The 20,656-nt window shown below is 31.5% G+C and overlaps 1 protein-coding gene across 2 annotated transcripts; it reads right to left on the reverse strand.

Moving 5' to 3' along the window:
- Positions 1-519: 519 nt before the first annotated feature.
- On the reverse strand, positions 520-15,599 carry LOC129957526 (uncharacterized). Of its 2 annotated transcripts, XM_056069868.1 has the most exons (3): positions 15,485-15,599; positions 15,283-15,362; positions 520-3,799 (listed from the first exon to the last, which is right to left on the reverse strand). In XM_056069868.1, exon 3 carries the CDS (start codon positions 3,567-3,569, stop codon positions 2,061-2,063), a length of 1,509 nt encoding a protein of 502 aa, XP_055925843.1. In that variant the 5' UTR covers positions 3,570-3,799; positions 15,283-15,362; positions 15,485-15,599; the 3' UTR covers positions 520-2,060. The 2 variants fall into 2 exon arrangements, with proteins under 2 accessions (XP_055925843.1, XP_055925844.1); XM_056069869.1 differs by lacking the exons at positions 15,283-15,362; positions 15,485-15,599 and adding an exon at positions 11,281-11,486.
- Between the last annotated feature and the right edge of the window lie 5,057 nt (positions 15,600-20,656).

Below are 20,656 nucleotides of genomic sequence, written 5' to 3' on the forward strand. Positions count from 1 at the left end.
AAGAGACAAAATTTCCGCTGACGATATAAATTCTTTTTTAAAATCTCCCTCTGTTTCCCCTACCTCTTCAACGCGTGTAACGAAAATCGCTCTCGAAATCTCATTATATATTAGCACTATGAAGAAATATTTTCCCTATCCATTTCTCTGGTTATATAAGACCAGGGATAAAATGTCCAAGACCTTTTTCCTCGTTCTTTTTCTGTGTCGCTCTGTGTGTTCATCGCTTGTATATATGCCTGCTTCTTCAAAATGAAATAAAACGACGTCACGAAATCAAAAGTATCATCACTGTCTTAAAACTGCATCCTGCTTCACATAAAATAATGCTTACATATATGTATATGTAGAAACCTGTTTTGACATTTATGTCAAACCGATACAAACTGAGTTTCAAATATTTTAGAAATCGTATAAATTAAAAGGTTCAAAACATGCAGTAAAAGAATCTAGATGTGAAGGAGAAGTCAGTAGTAAGTAAAAAGAAGAAATATTTTAAAACATTTATTAATAGTAAAATTTTACAAACAAGATTTGCCTACATCTAACACACAAACATGCATCACACAGCAACTTTTGTTAGAAACACATTTATACGAATAAAATGACTTCACTATTTAATGTTTACAAACACTCACAAAGAATTAAAATAAAAAAGTGTTGCCAATAGATTATTATTATTATTTGGGGGGGGATAAATATCAGTGAAACTTTTTAGGAAAACCCAAACACTTCTACGCTCCTTTTTTTGGTTTCCAATAAAGATGAAGTCTTTTATCCTTTTTGTCACAATTAAGGATCTAAGAAATTATTCCTTTATAGAATAAAACATTTATAAAATTTCACTGTTCAGTTTTGTTTTGCGATATCGAACAGCAAAAACACAACTTACAAAATATTCACACATGCAACTTGCTGGATAAAAAAAATAAAAATAAATAAATAAAAAAAAAATGAATACATTTTTGAACAATTTTAAATTTACTTCACTAAAAATCAGAATTTTTAAGCCAGTTGATTACATATCTTGATAATCTGAGGCATAGAACAGTTTTAATGGCAGAATTTTTTTTCTTTTTTATTCAGTAATATTTTAGAAGTTGATAGGAACAATGTCAAGCTATTAAAAATTGTCCCATAAAGGACAAAGTATCGCATAACATTTATAAAAGCACACAGTCCAGTTTTATTTTTCAGTATCATATACCACAGATACAATTTACACAATACAAAATATTCATTCATACGTTTTACTAAACAAAATGATAATGCCAAGTTAAAAGACATTAGGAAAAGATCTAGAATTTTAAAAAATTGCTCCTTTAAACAGCAAAGTATTGCAAAACATTTAAATAACTGCACTGTCCTGTTTCGTTTTGCAATATCACACAGCAAGAATATAATTTACAAGACAAAATATTTATATATGTAACTTACTGAAAAATAAATAAATAAACTGTCTTTGAATCGAATTTTAAAATTACCTTACAGCAAAATGACAATCATATATCAAAAAAATTGAAAATCCCGATAATTTGCAGCATTTTTAAATAATAAAGGTTTCTTTTAACATCATTTTAAAAAACATTAATAACAATTATATTTCCTGTAGTGCAATCTAGTTTATAAAAATTAACAAAGACACAGTTGAACAATAAAAAAAAAAAGCACGAAAACTTCAGCAAAAATATATATAATATAAATTTTATATATATTTTATTATAATATAAATATAAATCTACATATGCTTTAATTAAGATGAATTGTCCTTACTTTCTTTTATTTTCAGACTTTAGAATTAAAAAAAATATATATTTTTGACAAGTAGAAAACAATTTAAAATTCTGTTTCCTAACAGCGCCGTAATGTACTTTCGAAAATATCTTCCTAACGTAAACTGTATAAATAAGAAACAAATGCATTTGATTACAGCACAGGAGCAAAATTAAATAAGTAACTTATAAACTTTTTAAAAAAAAGTTGGGAGAGTTGCACTTCTGCAGAGCTCTATGCAAGCACCTCTTAATCAGAATGAAAAAAAAAAAAAAAAGCATCTCATATTAGTGGCGCTTCGATCGTCCTCTTCTGGTTCTCTTGCGCTTCTTGACAAGCCTTTTTTTTAGTGCCTCATCAGACTCTTCGGCTGAGTGAGATTCATCTACTTGATTGCGTTCTGAAACAACTGGAACGAGGTCCTCCACAAACTTTAGGAAACGTTGACGTGATTCCAGATCCATTAATGAATCAAAATGTGAAATAAAAAAGGATGCGAATTTCATTTTCTCTTCGCGGGACAATCTGGCATCGTTAACGAAACGAGCAAAAAAATCCCATTTATCATCCTTTGTTTTATGGCAACGAAGCTCAGCTACATCGCCAGAGACGAGTTGGTTTAACTCAGAGGCGTTCAGAGTTCTGAGAAGGAATTTGATGGTTATGGTATCTTCGAAATTCAAAAGATCTTGCACATAAAGTTGAAACATCGACGCAATATAATTTCTGAGATTACTGGGAGTGACCCGAAATATATCCCGAAACACTTTCTCAAAATTATATATAAAAGAATGTCTTCGAGCCAGAACGAAAAGCAGCCCACCGAAATCGCGTTCTTCAGCATGAGGTAACGCCCATTCTGCAACTCTGCCAGAGAGATCTTGCCTTGGCCAATAAAAAAAGCACTGCAATGTCTTGCAGGGTTTTTCTTTAAGCACTTCCTTCACTTGATCTGCAGGCATCACAGAGAACAAGAAACACAGAACATCGCTAAGTCCCAGGGCTTCGTGGTAGGGACACCACTCAGTGGCAACGCGTTGCTGAATAACGTCGCGGGCGGTTCTCAACAATGATTCTTCTCTTTCTGCGAAAGTTAACTTTTCAAAGAAATACTGAGTTGCTGGGAAATAACCTTGGACAGCAGCGCTTTCAAAGGCCAACTGGTTGAAGGAGAAGTGGCCTCTTTCTTGAATAAACTCGAGGATACTACCGACATCATTCGTTTGTCTTTTTATGGTGTAAGTCCAAATAACAACCATTTTTCTCAGCCCGACCTTCCAGGCCTTTGAGTTGTCATAGAAACTCCCTTTACGCCGTGGAGGTATCATTCGCCAAAGGTCTCGAACGTCGTCCTCCAGGCAGTAGAGGCAAGCCAACTTGTAGCGCTGCATTATGGACAACTTTCCGTGGCGGACCAGTGCTGCAGCAGTTTCCCGAAATTCCACAGTTCCCAGAGGTGTCCAATGTATGTGCTTTAGATTCTCTGGATTGTCCAAATTCAATTCATCCGGTTCTAAAATCTCTCTGTTGACGACCAACCATTTTAATATTTCTTTAAAAACAGACTGCATTACAATAACCAAATCCTCACTAATTGTTGCCGGCAACGAAAGTGTAGTTACTGCATTTTTGAAAAATTCGCATAGTGCATCTACCTCTGCGTCTCTATTCAGCTGCAATGCTACTACAGCAGCATGCGCATGCATGGTAGGATGACTACATAGAAGGGCAGCAACTTTTCTTAAAGCAAGATCTTTCAGCGGCAACCGGCTCATGCTTCTGAAATCTAACTCCATTGTTCTCTGATGCAAAACTATCGTTTCACTTTTTTAATAAATTAGCGCTTTAAAGCGAAGCACAACCGAGAATGGTTGCATACAATGTATTATTCCTAACGAAATGTTTCCTACTATTATTAATCTTTTACACTTATTTTAGAATACTGCCTATATTGTAGTACAAGCTGAGGTTCAAAGCCCTTTTTTTAATGTCCACTCCTTGTATTTGTTTGATACCATGCTTGCACCTGAAACAGAAATAATATGAAGATTACCAATTTACGTTTTGACAAAGCAATTTTATTATTTTTTTTTTTAAAAAAAGAATAAAGCAACAATCAACTTTCAGAAATCAAAAAAAAAAAAAAAAAAAAAAAAAAAAAAAACCTGTTGGTCGAAATATTGCAAGGACATATTCCCGCACAGATCAAGTTTCACTGGTGATGGCCAGACATTACTAAGACTCCAACAGTCGTAATTTGTGATTCGCACTTTGCAGACAATCACAAAAGAAATGGAATTTCAAAAATTCAGACACGTTTATATGTTCTGTATGCATCACTTCTCCCACGGAGTTTGTAATTGTTACATTTATAATCCGAATTCTTGTTGTTTTCATTTCTCAAAAAGACACCAGATATTATTTCTTTTATTCTTGTAGTAAATACGACTGGCTATTAGGGTGGAACAAACATAGCCGTCTTATTATTATTATTTAGATATTAGTTTGGTAATAGTGCGGAAAAGTTGCCTTTTAGGTTCAAAAACAATATTAAAAATTTGCTTGTAATATTACATTATCTTGAAGTGCCGCAAAAAGCTTGAAATTTGTAAAAAAAAAAAAAAAAAAAAAAAAAAAGAACATTTTTAAAAAGGGCATTTAGAAATTTTTCTTTGGCAATAGTGCGGAAAAGTCGCCTTTTAGGTTCACTAACCATATTTAAAAATTTGGCTGCAATATTACAATATCTTAAGGTGCCGCAGAAAGCTTGCAATTTGTAAAAAAATAATAATAATAATAAAAAAAAGGGAAATTTTTAAAAAGGACTTAAAATTTTTCTTAGATTTCAGTTAGGCAACAGTGGTGAAAAATTAGCTTTTAGATTCAAAAAAAATTTTTTTTAATTCTGGTTGTAATACAACAATATTTCGAGGTGCCGAAAAAAGCTTAAAATTTGTTTAAAAAAAAAATGAAAAATTATAAACTTTGATAAAATATTTTTATCGATTTTTCGCTCATATAATATTACAAAAGATGATTTTAAATACATAAGCATTACAATTGTAAAAAATGATTAATTACAAAGTATAATAATAAAAAAATATTTTTAAGTCCAATTTTGTGTTTCTTAATTCTGTATCCTTAATGGATTACAAATGTTACAGCTGCAAAATTTTTGTTTCTACTTCATTGCCACATTAAGCAGTTTTGCCACATTATTTAAAAAATTCTTCTTCATTGCCACAGTTTTTTTTAAAATTAAATTTGGTATATTCACACGTGAGACAAGTTTTGCTCTTATGTATCCTTCTCTTGCGATTGAACCACAGGTATTTACAGCCGATTCGGCCACCAGTCTCACAGCTTTTCCACTGCTTGCACGTGACAAGAAAGCCAGGGAAAGTCGATAACCGACTCCCCTATACTATTTGGTTCAGCTTCAGAATGCCTTCTGTATAAGATTTTAACTTAATATTAAACCACACAGGCACTTCGTAATTTTATCACTTCTTGTCTATTTCATGGATCTGGTTGGATTGCTTCTTTTTGTAACTAACACTGTTCTTTAGCGTTGTCACTGACGGCAGTTATCGTTTCTGACACACTAGTATTTTTTGCCCGTTCTTGATTAAACTTAACTGCTATCTGTAGTTCTTTACTCTTTTTCGCTTCTTTCTTCCTCAAAGCGTTTGTGGTAGCAATATCAATATTACCTATAACCCTTTTCCTGTTAGAGCATTGAAGGTTTAGAATCTTTTATTCCATAACTAGCACCTTTTTTTTATACAAGTCAGCAACATCAAACAAATGTCTAGCTTCTTCTCTAAAGTTTGTGAGGTTGAATTTATCTGAACATTTTCTGCTTTTCGACTTTAATAAATTCCAGCATTTAGCATGATAAGCTTTTATCATTTGTGAAATTTTTTTGCTAGAAGCAACGGGAATAGAAGCTCTTGACCATATTTGTTTTATTATGGGAATTAGAGTGTCACATATTTCGTTTACAGAAGGATCCATCTGTGAAACAATTTTGAGCTGAAGTCTAATATAACAGTAGCACTAGATTTGTCAGTAGTGTGTTTAACTTCAAGGAAATCACTAAATTTCTCAAAAACAGAACACTCCGACATTAGTCTTCACTCATTTAGACTGAGCCATTTTTACTCACAGCAAAGCACACAAGCACAAACTAACAAATTAATTACACAATAGAAGGAGGAGAGACGCCATCTCAACTGAATTCGGCAAAGCTACTGATTTAAAACCACCTCTGTCCTTGTCACTGGACGCAGAGAAATCTCCGCCTTACCTCAATGACAACCGTTCCGGCGATGACTCAGTGCTATGCCAGTGCACTAGTAAAATTGTTTTTATACTTTTATTCATGTGAACAATGCCTGAGGAAAAATTTTATTTCATAATCAAGGCACCCAAAAATCCTTAAAAAGTTACAAAAAGTAGGTTTTTATGAAACTTTAACGTCTTTGTGGCACCTCAAAATATTCTCCAATATTTTTTTATAATTTTTATTTATCTTATCTATACCAAAAGGCGACTTTTCCGCGCTATTACAAATTAAAAACTGATTTTTTTTTTTTTTTCACCTTACTGGCTATTATGTCTCAGTTGCTACAACAATTTCTGTGAATCTCACCAACTGGTCCAGAAAAATTTTAGTCAAGGGTCAGCTTTTTTTTTTTTTAACTTAGTTTTTCAAAGTTTTTTTAAATCTCCAGACTTGACCATTGCTGGTCATACAAGGATGTTACAAATGGTTAATAAATCTAAAAATACCATAAGAATTACATTCTCATTACTTGTCAGATCAATTAAAAAATAAATTTGTATTAATAATTTTTTTTGCATTATTAAATTTGTACTAATAATGCTAAAAAAAATTAAAGAGAGAAGTAACTGCTAATATTACAGAGTGACTGTATGTCATCAGTTCAAATCCACTCAGGAGTCTTGTCAGTAAGGGGAAGGGAGGTGAGGCATCAAGTCTTGGAAGAGTCAGTCACTGATAAAATTTCTTTTTTTTTTTCTTCCCTCGAGGTGTTTAGTTATTGTATACTGTTTTTAAAGGGTTTTGCTGTCCATTAACGTCCAGTCTTTCAAAGAATCTTTTAGACAGTTTTATATGGGAGTCATCAATTAATCACTTAGTTAGTATTTTGATTTTGGACAATTCAACACAGAATGGTATGATCTATCTTAAGTATCATTTATATAAAACCATAGAATATACTCATTTATAAATTATAATCATTCTTTACAATATGATTTTTTACGCACATAGGAAAGAGAAGTAAGGAGGTGCATGCTATATTTAGAAATACATTTCAGCCAAAGTTCAAATTAATATATCCTGCAACTTTTAAATAAGGAAAAATATTTGCAACACTACATATAAACAACAGATCTTTTAAAAAATATATACTTGATTATACTATGGAAAAATATGAAAAAGATGCAACGGCTTGATAAAAAATATACAGATGCAGCCATATATTAAAGTCCATGATGAGTGGACAACTAAAAAATGTTTGTACATGATGGCAAATTGAGCACACAAATACAAATATCATTTAGTTTTGTCTTTAATCACCCTGTAGTTTCTTCACTATTATCTGAATTAAAATATTGAATAATCATATGAATAGTTATTTTTATGATTCTTCTAATTTACACACAACACATCTAAAACACAGATATTATTATAGTAATTTTCCAGCTTTTGCATCATACTGGTCCACAAAATAACAACACACCTCCTTTACCCTAAGAGGCATGATGTAAATACATTACCGATTTATAATTCTCTAGAATAACATAGTTTGATGGACTCCCCAGGAAATTTATTTCTTTTTCTAGAGTAAAGTTATTTAAGCAAAACTAATTGCAAATAATTCATTGGCCATTTTAATACATAGATAGTTAATTATATTTATCAATTATTGCATCATGCAAAAGCATTTCTGAGATATTCTTCTATCTTTAGTGAAGTATGCATAGCTTTTTTAATAAACCTAATAGCACACAAAAACTTCAATATATGTCTATCTTAATAATATGACAAGGAAATAAAATTTTCCCCTTACTCTGGCTTCTTTGTAATAATTTTTTAAAGAGAATATACTAGTTTTCAGTCAACTAATCTGATTAAATTTGAGTTAATAAAACAATTGTTGAAATCAAACATTTATACACCATTTTGCAATAACTGGTAGGGTAAAGCGGAGTAAAATGACTATAAATTAACCCCCCCCCCAACAATGTTGGCAAGTTATATTCATAAAAATTATTTAACTATTTATACTTTTAAAAAATATATTTTATATTACACTATCTTAGATTTGCTGCAATTTTTAATTGTTTTTTAATAAATAAAACTTAAGTTTTTAAAAGTGTGTTTCTATGATGATATGATATTCTCTGATGTGGAGTAAAATGAACAATTTGCAATGCAAAATGAATAAAGCAAAAGTTGCATAGGTAGAAAAATGAAATGACTTGCAAAAATCCGATAATATAATTTAATCAAATGGAAAACAACACTATATTAAGCCTATTCACGTAGAAATTTCAATTGAAATATTAAAAAAATATATATAATGTCCAAATATCACACACATATTCATCTACTATTAAGATGAACTGTTCACTTTAGATTTAAATATCATTTTTATTTTTTGGAAAAATATATTTCTCATCAAAAGAAGGTTTATCAAAATATTTCTCTCCTTTTCTGGTAACAAATTTAACCAATAAAAGTTTTGACTGACTTTTTGCCACAGTACTTTGCCAGTATTCAATAACCAATAGCTATTTTATTGGTTATTGAATACTGGTATTTAAAGGGGGTATTTATGATGCTTCTACTTTTAATTCTTGCTTCCAAATTATAGCACTAAGCTTTTTAAGTATCATAATTTTTAGAGAACACGATTTTTCCTTTCTTTTGTGTTTTGAATGTTCTTTGTAAAGATGAGCTAAACCATAACTGTTGTCAAAACTTCATATAGTTGCCCATATATTTTCTTTTTGCTTCAGAATTCTTCTGTACAACTTTTGCTTCATTTGATATGAGGCTCAATGCTGAAAAAATAGTCAAATTTAGTTCTCCCAAAGGACATACCAAAAGCTTTTTTAAAAGCAGAAACTTCATCATTTACTTTTGAAAACTGTTTTCCCTCTCTTCTCTGAAATTGTTGTACAATATTTGTACAGCTACTCGTTTCATTACATCAGCCTTATTGACTGGGTAGAGCTCACATCCTTAAAAGCTTTTCACAACATTTTCTCAAGAGAATTGTTTGGTCAGCAGCTATAGAAAGCTATGCAAAATTACTTAAGAAACAACCTCGACCTGCATTCTTCAACTAATCTCTGTTTATGTACACTTAAATTACTTGAGGAAAACAAATTACAATATATCTTAAAAGGTACAATTTGGTTTTAACAACGACCAAAAAGTCCCAAGAAAAATTTTTGCAAAATTATAAAAATATACTCAAAAAGCAAATCACATGCACATAGTTTGACAACTGAAATCGCCAAAATTTTTTCTTAGCCTCTTTTGGTCATCATTACAACAGACAAGTACCTTATAAAAATACAGTGGCTCCCAAAATTGAGTATACACTATACTCTTTCTTCTTTAATTCTATTCTTTTTGATCTTAACATTCCTATTTATGATTAATATTTATAAGAACAACAAAAAAAAAAAAACATTAACAAAAGTATTAGGCTAAAAAACAAAAGGGAGAAATCAATAATATTTTTATTACAGTAATTTTTATGTCAAAGTTACAAATTCCAAAGTCACAAAATTGAGTATATACCTTATAAAATATGCGACTTGACTACTATAATTTATTTTCAAATGAATAAGTAAAATAGTTTTGTTACCTTAATTGGCAATCATTGATTTCCAAGCGAAAACAAATGTTTTGGTTATCATTATGAGATAAAGAAATCAAACAAAGGTTGAAATTCGGAAACTTGTTATTCGATTGTCTGAAGATGGTAAATCTCTATGAGAAATTGCAAGGGAAATTCAACGCAGCCACGGATGCATTCAAAATATTATCCAGAAGTATAAAATGTATATCCAAATTGCTAATAAACCTAGAAAAGGAAGAAAAGAAATCCTCATGCCACGACCAAGAGAAGAGTTATTCGGGAGGTAGCAAACAATCCTAAGGTGAATGCTACAAAAATTGCTACATTTACTTCAAGAAAAATTGGAAAATGCGTTTCTGCAGAAACAATTCGAAGAGTAATCTGAAAAGCAAATTATAATGGTCGCGTAACCAGAACAAAACCATTCATTTCCAAAGTAAATGGAAAGAAAAGAATTTAATTTGCTAACAGTCATATTTCAAAACCTCCAGACTTCTGGAATCAAGTAATATTCAGTGACGAAGTAAGTTCAATGTTTTTGGTAGTGATGGCCAATGTTATGTTTAGAGAAAGCCCAATTCTGAACTTCTTCCTAAAAACACCAATGCTTCTGTCAAGCATGGAGTTGGTTCACTTCTCGTATGGGGCTGTGTGTCTGCAAATGGAGTGGGAGATTTAGTTTTCATTGATGGAACCATGGACAAAGTCAAATATTTGGAAAGCTATAATAGCTAAGTTATGATTATTGTATAATTGTAAATTGCAATTGCACACCCCTCTTCAATCTCCAGATCTCAATGCGATTGAAAATTTGTGGGCACAATTAGGAAAATCAGTTCAAAAACACAATATTAGGGGCAAGGAACACTTAAAAGAGTATTACAAGAGGAATGGTTGAAAATATCCAGCAAAACAACTCAAATTCTTGTCAACTCAATGCCACACCGTTTACAAGCTGTTCTAAATGCAGAAGGATATGAAACAAAATATTAATTTATCTTTTTCTCTTTTTGTTTACAGATTTTGCTAGATGTATACTCAATTTTACGACTTTGGAATTTGTAACTTTAACATAAAAATTACTGTAATGAAAATATTAATGATTCCTCCGTTTTGTTTTTTAGTCTAATATTTTTGTTAATGTATATTTTGTCGCTTATAAATATTAGCCATAAATAGGAATGTTAAGATCAAAAAGAATAAAATTAAAGAAGAAAGAATATAGTGTATACTCAATTTTGGGAGCCACTGTATGTCTGACAGATGGGTATGGGTATTAAGTAAAGAGATCAATTCTTAAACAATTTTGGAAAAAAAGTAGTTCAGTTTTTAAAATGATCTTTGTTTATTAAAAGTCTTATTTATTAATTTTCCTTAAAATTTCCCCATTTTCATCTAATTATGATAGGATAACTAGACTTATTTAAAATGAAAAATAAATTCTTTTTGTCAGAATATATGCATATGTCACTTATTTCTCAAGGCATAAAGCTTTAAACATTTACCATTATATAGGCATACTCCAACAACTATGCTTAAAATATATTTCCCCCCCCTCATTTCACTTAAACTGTTCTAAAATAACATGAATACATCTTACCTATATAATGATTATATTCCTTAGGAATGTTAAGTAGACAATGTATCAAATTTTTAAGAATTTTAAATGACAAAAATGATATGGTAATATACGTAAACTTAAGAAGTCCCTAATCACTAAATCGAATATAAAATCAGACGCAGATTAATTTATACTAATTAATTTAAAAGTGAAGTTCACTGTGCCTCTAGCTGCGCCAAGGATGCCAAGCCGCCAATAAAGATGGCAGACAACCAAACACTTCTGCGGAACAGTTACGGTTACTACTTTCCGCAATATAATTAAATGATAGTAATGATTTTTTTACTGATAAGTTTTTTTTTTTTTTTTTTTTTTTTTTCAGACCGGCTGTACCGGTCTGTTGGGTGCAGAGCAAAAGTTATAGCATACGATGCCTGCGGCATCTGTGGAAGGCACTGGGCAGATTAAAGATTAGATTTTAACTTAAAAAAAAAAAAAAAAAACATCTTACGGTTTTGCTAGCAACGGGAGCGGGAACCTAGTAGCTTCGCTAGCACATTGAACATAAGGACTGTGTTGATAACAGGAACAGTACATAATTAATAAAAAAGAAAAAATTAAGGACCAGACCAGATCAACATCAGATCTTTCCATCGAATTTCTCATCCGAATCAATCAATTTCTTATTCTCACCACACACCGGACATACACACTTACAAGCTATGAAACCATTCTCCATACAAAATTTCAAACAAGCATCCTTTCCTAACTTCATCAACTTGTAAAAAAAAATATATTCCACTCACCCTTGCCGACATAACAAATTATCAAGGGAACTAACCGTTAGAGCACCAAAAAAATTACGAGACCTGCGAAGAAGTGCATACTGACAATTAAAAATTGCAAAAGAATAAATATTTTCTGTTCGTATTCACAATAAAAATAAAATTGCAGTGTCTTATTAGTTGTAAAAAACTTTTATTATAATAAAGAACAAAATTAAAATCTTCAATCGATATTTTAATTCTTTTTAATTTAACATTTTTTATAAAATAGTTGTAGTTCATGTACAACTCAACAATTGTAAAAAGTAGTAAACAAAACAACATTAGGGTTGCTACAAGAGCGTTCCGATCGATTGTCATATTGGCGATAAACTCGGGGGCAGACTAATCTTCACTTCACCCTAAATAAATGTTGTTAAATAAAAAAATTAATTAAAAGTATTGCTAAAATACAAAATACCTACAAAATTAACATCCCGGTTAGATAATACATATATGACAGTTACTGTCTATATTTCTATAGACAGCTTATTTTACTCCACTTTACCTTATCCAATGGCAATTCAGAAGATAAATGAAAAACAATCTACAGTGGCTCAAAAAATTGAGAGTACACCTTAATTTTACTTGATAAATCTGACTTTCAATGTAAATAACTTATTACCGGGAAGTTCAAACATGTTTTAATTTTTACACATAACAAATGGTTTAATTTAGAGTAAAAATAAAGAAAAATCAACGAAAAACTTCTAAATTGAAAAGATTTAGAAGCATTTTAAATAAACATACATAGAATTTTACATCAAAAAATTGAGAATACACCAATAAAATTTTTGCAATATCACGCATAGAAACAAAGTGTCACTATTAAGTTGCATGTCTTTTGGCTCCTAAAATGGCCTCTAACCATCATGGTACCGATTCGACCAATTTTTGGTGGTCGAATATATTTTATTGAAGATATTTTACACCATTCTTCCAGCAACACTTTCACTATTAAATTGCATGTCTATTGGCTCTTATGTCATGGTACCGATTTGACCCATTTTTGGTGGTATTTGAAAATATTTTACCCCATGCTTCTTGCACCACTTGTTTTAAATGGGTTTTGTTCCTAATTTTGTGTTTTTAGACCACTATTTCGAGTGTGGTCCACAGATATTCAATGGTATTGGTGTCGGGTTACTGTGGTGGTATATGTAACTGCTGTTTACAATGAAAAAGACACCTTATATTGGCATTACGTGCATTCTGTTCGGGGTCGTTGTCTTACTGGAAAATGAAATTTCGATCTAAACCCAAATTTTTAGCACTTTCCTTTAGATTAGTATATCCAAGAAAACCATATCGTTTATAATGTCATCTATAAAAATTAAATTTCCTACCCCGGATGAAGCCATGTAACCTCAAATCATGATGGAGTCATCATCATGTTTAACTGTAGGACATTAATTTTTTTTATCCAAAGCAGTATTAGGCTTTCTCCATATAATACAATGGCTGTCAATGCCAAAAATGTTGAGTTTTCTTTCATTACTAAATACAGCTTTCTTCCAAAGGTTATTGGTCTTCAATTGATGAGTTTTTGAAAACTTCAAATGCTTTTTTCTAAATTTGCAAGCTGATGAACAGTTTCTCTCTAACAATGCGACTTTTATATCCAGCTTGTCTAATGGCATTTCGAACAGTTTCAGCACCTACACTTCTGCTTATGATTTGAAAAGTTTCTGCAACAAGTTGGATGAACCATATAGTCGCAGCATTCTAAAGGAAAGTGTTAAAAATTTGGGTTAGATGGTAATTCCCTTTTCCAGCAAGACAACGACCCCGAACAGAATGCACGTAACGCGTCAAAATAAGGTGTCTTTTTCATTGTAAACAGCAGTTACACATACCACCACAGTACCCCCGACATCAATACCACTGAATATCTGTGGACCACACTCGAAGTAGTAGTGGTCCAAAACCACAAAATTAGGAACAAAACCCATTTAAAACAATTGTTGCAACAAGAATGGGGTAAAATATCTTCAGATACCACCGAAAATTGGTCGAATCGGTACCATGACGTTTAGAGGTCATTTTAAGAGCCAAAAGACATGCAACTTAATAGTGACACTTTGTTTCTATACATGATATTGCAAAAATTTTATAGGTGTATTCTCAATTTTTTGAGTCAAAATTCTGCGTATATTTATTTAAAATGTTTCTACAACTTTTCAATTTAGAAGTTTTTTTTTTTATTTTTCTTTATTTTTACTCTAAATTAAACCATTTGTTATGTGTAAAAATAGAAACATGTTTGCACTTCCCGGTAAAGTGTTATTTATATTGAAAGTCGAATTTATCAAGTAAAATTAAGGTGTACTCTCAATTTTTTGAGCCACTGTATACATAGGTAATTTTCTGTCAAGAATTAAACAACATATTGCTTAATATATTGCAGAAAAAACCGATTCAACTGCAAGAAAATGTGAAAAAACAAAAACATAAGAAACAAACCTATAATATAATTATACAACTATTCTTTCTAAGAACAGTAAGTTTACTTTCCTCACACAAATCCAACAATTTAACCCAATAATTACATATCATTCATTATCGTTATGGATTCAACAAAATTCAAATACTTGCATCACTACAGAAATAAACTGACCATACATATTTGCATAACAAAGCAGCATTGAAGCCCTGTTAATAATTAAACTAAAGAATTTGCTAATATGCATAATAGCACACAAAAATAACAATTTATATTTCACTGAAACCATAAGAAATAAAATAATTGTCCACAATTAATGCTGTTAATTGCAGGTTTAATAAACATTGTTGGCTTAAACAAGCAGACAAAGTATTATACAATTCTGAAAGTAATTTATATAAAGTTTCCAGTAAAACGTTTGAGATTCAGAAAAATGAATATCAGTATTAAATATAGAATATAGATTCAGAAAAAATATATCAAATTAATATAATAATTAATAAAATAGGGAGAAAAAGCACCAGATTCTCGCCAAGGCATAAACTCGCCAAATTATTTCTTTAAAAAGGTTGACCCATGTGGCAACTTAGCATCCTAAAAAAAGTTACAACTTGGCGCCATTCACCGGATTCTCCTGTATGGTCTATAAATATTCTAAATCTCAGTTTATAAGTTTAAACGAAGTGAAAATCAAGTTACTTACCTCTGAAGATATGCATTCCATTTATGCTTTTAAAGCTAATTACTCATAAAAATTCAAAGATAATTACTTACCCTTCAGTAGGCTTTTCGAGATGTACGCTCGTTGTTTCACAATTTCGTTTCAAATTATCCTCGTCTTCAACTTAACAGCACTAACAAAAAAAGAATATAAAAGTAAAAATTAATAGTTAGAGTGAATGAAATGAAGGAATTTCAACATAAAAATGGGTTTAACAAAGAAAAATTAATTTATAATTCGAAAAAGAGTACTTACAACCAATTTTATAGCTAAATCAATATACATTTGCTCCGCCAAATCGCTGCCAATGATGCTAGGACGCCGAATTCGAAAATCAACGATCTTCAAGCTCCTCCCACGGTGGCTCCTCCCTCAGAGAAGGGCGAGTTCATGTGAAAATCGATGCTTGTCGGAAGTACGAATGTTTTTCCCATAGAGCTGATTTCAACTCTATGGTTTACCCAACAGGAGATAACGGAATAAATACAATTATTGATGTATTGAGTTGTAACACTGCGCATTTCCCAATTCAATTGAATCATTTTTCTCACAGTTCTGGCGGGGGGGGGGATTATCACAGCGATTTTATGTAAAAGTGGCTTTTGTTCTTTTTACTTTTCTTCTCGTGTAATACTAAAATCATCAAAAAAAAAAGAAAAAAAAGAAAAAAAAATTCGAAATTGAGATTTTGACGAATCTGTACGTTCCCGTGTTCGAAGATACATTATTTATTATTATTATTATTTTAATTATGCCTGTTTGTGAACACTATAACTCAAAAATTAGAGCTAGATGGATGAAATTTGGTATAAAAATTACAACCAAATTTGTAAATTTCTGTCAAAATTCGAAGAAATCAGAGGGAGTCTGTATATCCGGCTGTCCACATGCATGATGGCACAATAATTATAGAATAAAAAGAGCAGAGTAAATGAAATTTGGTTCACAATTTTTTCATCTAAAGGGCAGATTCTTATAAAATTTTGGAACTAACATGTTAAAGGGCTGACTATCCATTGATCTATACTTTCGTATGCATGTAAACACAAAAACGCAATGAAATTAAATAAATAAAATTCTGTTATTTGATCATGTGATAACGATTGCAACTCTATGTCAAATTTTTGTTTCAGTGGGTCAGAAAAACGGCGCATAAAATATACAGTGGCTCAAAAAATTGAGAGTACACCTTACTTTTACTTGATAAATGCGACTTTCAATATAAATAACACAATACCGGGATGTCCAAACATGTTTTTATTTTTACACATAACAAATAGTTTAATTTAGAGTAAAAATAAAGAAAAATCAACGAAAAATTCCTAAATTGAAAAGTTCCAGAAGCATTTTAAATAAACATACTAAGAATTTTGCCTCAAAAAATTGAGAATACACCAATGAAATTTTTGCAATATCACGTATAGAAACAAAGTGGAACTATTAAATTGCATGTCTTTCGGCTCTTATAATGGCCTCTAAACGTCATGGTACCGATTCGACCCATTTTTGGTGGTATCTGAAGATATATTAACCAATTATCCTTGCACCACTTGTTTTAAATGGATTTTGTTTCTTATTTTGTATTGTTGAACCACTTTTTCGAGTATGGCCCACAAATATTCAATGCCATTGATGTCGGGATACTGTGGTGATGTGTATAACAGTTGTTTACAATGAAAAAGACATCATATTTTGACGTTACGTGCATTCTGTTTGGGGTCTTTGTCCTCCTGGAAAATGGAATATCCATCTAAATCCAAATTTTTAACACTTTCCTTTAGATTGCTGCGACCATATGGTTCATCCAACTTGATGCAGAATCTTTTCAAATCATAGGCAGAAGTGTAAGTGCTGAAACTGTGCTAAATGCCATTAGAAAAGCTGGATATAAAAGTAGCATTGTTAGAGGGAAACTGTTCATCAGCTTGCAAATGCAGAAAAAGCATTTGAAGTTTGCAAAAACTCATAAATTGGAGACCAATAACCTTTGGAAGAAAACTATCTTTAATAATGAAAGAAAACTCAACATTTTTGGCAGTGACAACCATCGTACTGTATGGAGAAAGCCTAATACTGCTTTGGATCCAAAAAATTTACGTCCTACAGTTAAACATGATAGTGACTGTCATGATTTGAGGTTGCATGGTTTCATCCGGGATAATGGAATTTAATTTTTATAGATGGCATTATAAACGATATGGTTTACTTGGTTATACTTCGCAGCTATCTAAAGGAAAGTGCTAAAAAATTGGGTTTAGATGGAAATTTCATTTTCCAGTAGCACAATAACCCCAAACAGAAAACACGTAACTTCAAAATATGGTGTCTTTTTCATTGTAAATAGCATTTACACTCACCACTACAATACCCCGACATCAATATAATTGAATATCTGTGGACCACGCTCGAAGCAGTGGTCCAAAAACAGAAAATTAGAAACAAAATCCATTTAAAACAAGTGGTGCAAGATGAATGGGGTGAAATATCTTCAGATATCACCAAAAATGGTCGAATCGGTACCAGGACGCTTAGAGGCCATTATAAGAGCCAAAAGGCATGCAACTAAATACTTTTACATTCTTTCTATGTGAGATATTACAAGAATTTCATTGGTGTATTCTCAATTTTTTGAGGCAAAATTCTGCGCATATTTATTTAAAATGATTCTGAAACTTTTCAATTTAAGAATTTTTCGTTGATTTTTCTTTATTTTTACTCTAAATTAAACCATTTGTTATGTGTAAAAATAAAAACATGTTTGCACTTCCCGGTAAAGTGTTATTTATATTGAAAGTCGCATTTATCAAGTAAAAGTAAGGTGTACTCTCAATTTTTTGTGCCACTGTATATTCAATTTTCTGACACTTGTGTCAAATCCTCCTCATCAAAAAAAAAAAAAAAAAACCCGCTATATCTGTTATTTACGGTTTTATTTCTTTAGTAGAAAAAAATATATAAGTTTGAGATTATCGTTTGCAGAGGAGTTTTATATAAATTGCTTTACACCATTCTGCTCAATGTGGTTATATCTTTACTAACCGCAATCGGCGATTGTTTGGTTTGCTGAAAATTGCAATTAAATTTTTTGTATCATAAAAATATACGTGGTCTAAATAGTTCCCCCGACAAAATATTTTCAAAATTCAAATCTTGATAAATATATAATTCTTACTATTTTAGGAGTCTTGCACCATTTTATTTATAGAGCTATGCTTTCTATCTCTATCGTAAAGAATTCAGTTGTGTCAGAGGAAAACAGAGCAGTGTTTTAAAATGTGGACACTTAATTTTTTTTTTTTTTTCAGAATTGCTTAGTTTTGAAATTAAACCTTTTTTATAAATCCAACAAAATTTTAAAAATTTTATTAAAAGCAAAATTTGTAATAAAATCTGCTCAATGTACGGGAAAAAAGTAGAATCTTCTCGGTTATAACTAATAATAATAAAGAAAAACGTATGTGTGTGTGTATAGGCGTTAAGCAGAACATGCCGTTTGACTTAGGGCCACCAAATTTGGTACATTGAAGAGCAGAAACTTGCATCTAGGGGTGATTGTTTTGAAATTTCAACTTGAATTTAATCAACTAAAAATTTAGCGAGATTATGGTATTTTTTTCCGAAATAAATTAACAAAATATTCTCGCTCAAAAATTATTTTTACAGTGTTTTAGAGTCCAAAAAACTATTTTTTCAATATTACCAATTAAGTTGCTGTGAAATTTTTTAGTTCAGATTTAATTAACTTTTCTAAAATATATTTTTAAGTGTATTTTAAAACCATATTTTCATTTCGCTGGAGTTTTGAATGCCTTTCTTTTTATACAAGCTGTGAATCATGCGGGCAACCATTGTTGTACGTTGATCGATTTATTGATTGAGAAGAAAAAGGTGGGGCGGAGATTAGAGATTCGCAAGGAATTGTGGGAGTCTCGCTCACCTGTTACAGGAGAGGAGCAGCTATATCGATCGTTCAGGAAGGAGGATGACTTGTTGCTTGATTTCCGCCATTTTAGGCACACGAAACTGAAGAAGATTCGAAAAAATTCTGGACAGTGTTATATATGTAAAGCAGATGTTAAGGAAAAGGATACTTTTGACAGTCTCGTATACGTGGTATAGAGGAAGTATAGAAATCGTCAAAAAATTTGAACTCGAGATTTTGACGAATGTCCACGTTTTAGACATTTCTGAGTTCGAAAAACACATTTTTGGAAAATGCCCGTGTGTCTCTCTGTCTGTGAAAAAGTTAACAAAAGATCGCTTAGATCTAGATGGATGAAATTTGGTATACGGTCTTTACACCAAATTTGTAGTTTTCTATCAAATTTTGAGCAAGTTCCTTTCAGAGAAACGACGATAACTATAAAACGAAGACAGCTAGATTGATAAAATAAAATACACTGAATTAGCATCTATAGTTTAGGCACCTGTCAAATTTTGAGCCAAAACTAACAACGAGAGGACTGTGTGACGGTCTATATTTTCATAAACATGCAACAGCGATAATTCAAAAACGCGATGACTTAAATATATGAAATTTGGTATGGATTTTGTGGATACAAGTGCAATCAAAGTCAACTGGTGTTCCAACCAGTTGTAAAAAACGCTTCTAAAATATAAATTCGATTTTTGAATAATATTATCGCCATCACAGGTATTCATTGTCAAAGTTGACACCTGTTCAATTATAAGCCAAATCCAACAATGGATTGACTGTCTGTCGGTCTGTACTTTCAGAAACATGTAAATGCGATAGCTCAAAAAACGCAATCATTTAAATATATCAAATTTGGTATTTGATTTTGTGATTGAGTAGTTTTGAGTCATATCTTTGTTCCAATAGGTTAGAGAAAAATGTCTAAATCACAAATTCGATTTTGGGATACTATTAATGGCAAGCCAGGGATGTATCGCCAAGGATGGCACGATAGATTCAATAAAAAGGCTAAATTCGAGCCAAAGATTAATATATCGTAACTATTGTTTGCCAATCCCATGTAAGGAGTTTTTTTTGCACGCCAAGTTTATTAGAGAGTGTGCAAGAAAGTTTTGGGAAGACCACTCCAACTGGTTATTTGAAGATATTCTATAAAATCTTTCTACTTTGTATCTTTAAACTAATAAATCTGGCTAAAGGCAACAAGAGCTTCTTTAATGGTATAGGTAAAACAAGTTGCGATGCTTTATCTTTTACTCTATCTTAATGGTACTTTTCCAATCTTACACTCACAGGGCGACTTGGGTATTCATATCACTGACTCACCAACCCATCCGAAAGCATACGAATAAAGTATACTGAATGACCAGACCGTCGCAACAGCAACATTGGCGGGAACTGTGGTTGAGTCCTAAGGGCCGTCATCGGCGACGTTACAACCCCTCCCGAAGGAAGTATGTCCTGTCATCGACGGCAGGAACCAGATCTGC

The sequence above is a fragment of the Argiope bruennichi genome, chromosome 11 (assembly GCF_947563725.1).
Source record: "Argiope bruennichi chromosome 11, qqArgBrue1.1, whole genome shotgun sequence".
Classification (NCBI taxonomy): domain Eukaryota; kingdom Metazoa; phylum Arthropoda; class Arachnida; order Araneae; family Araneidae; genus Argiope; species Argiope bruennichi.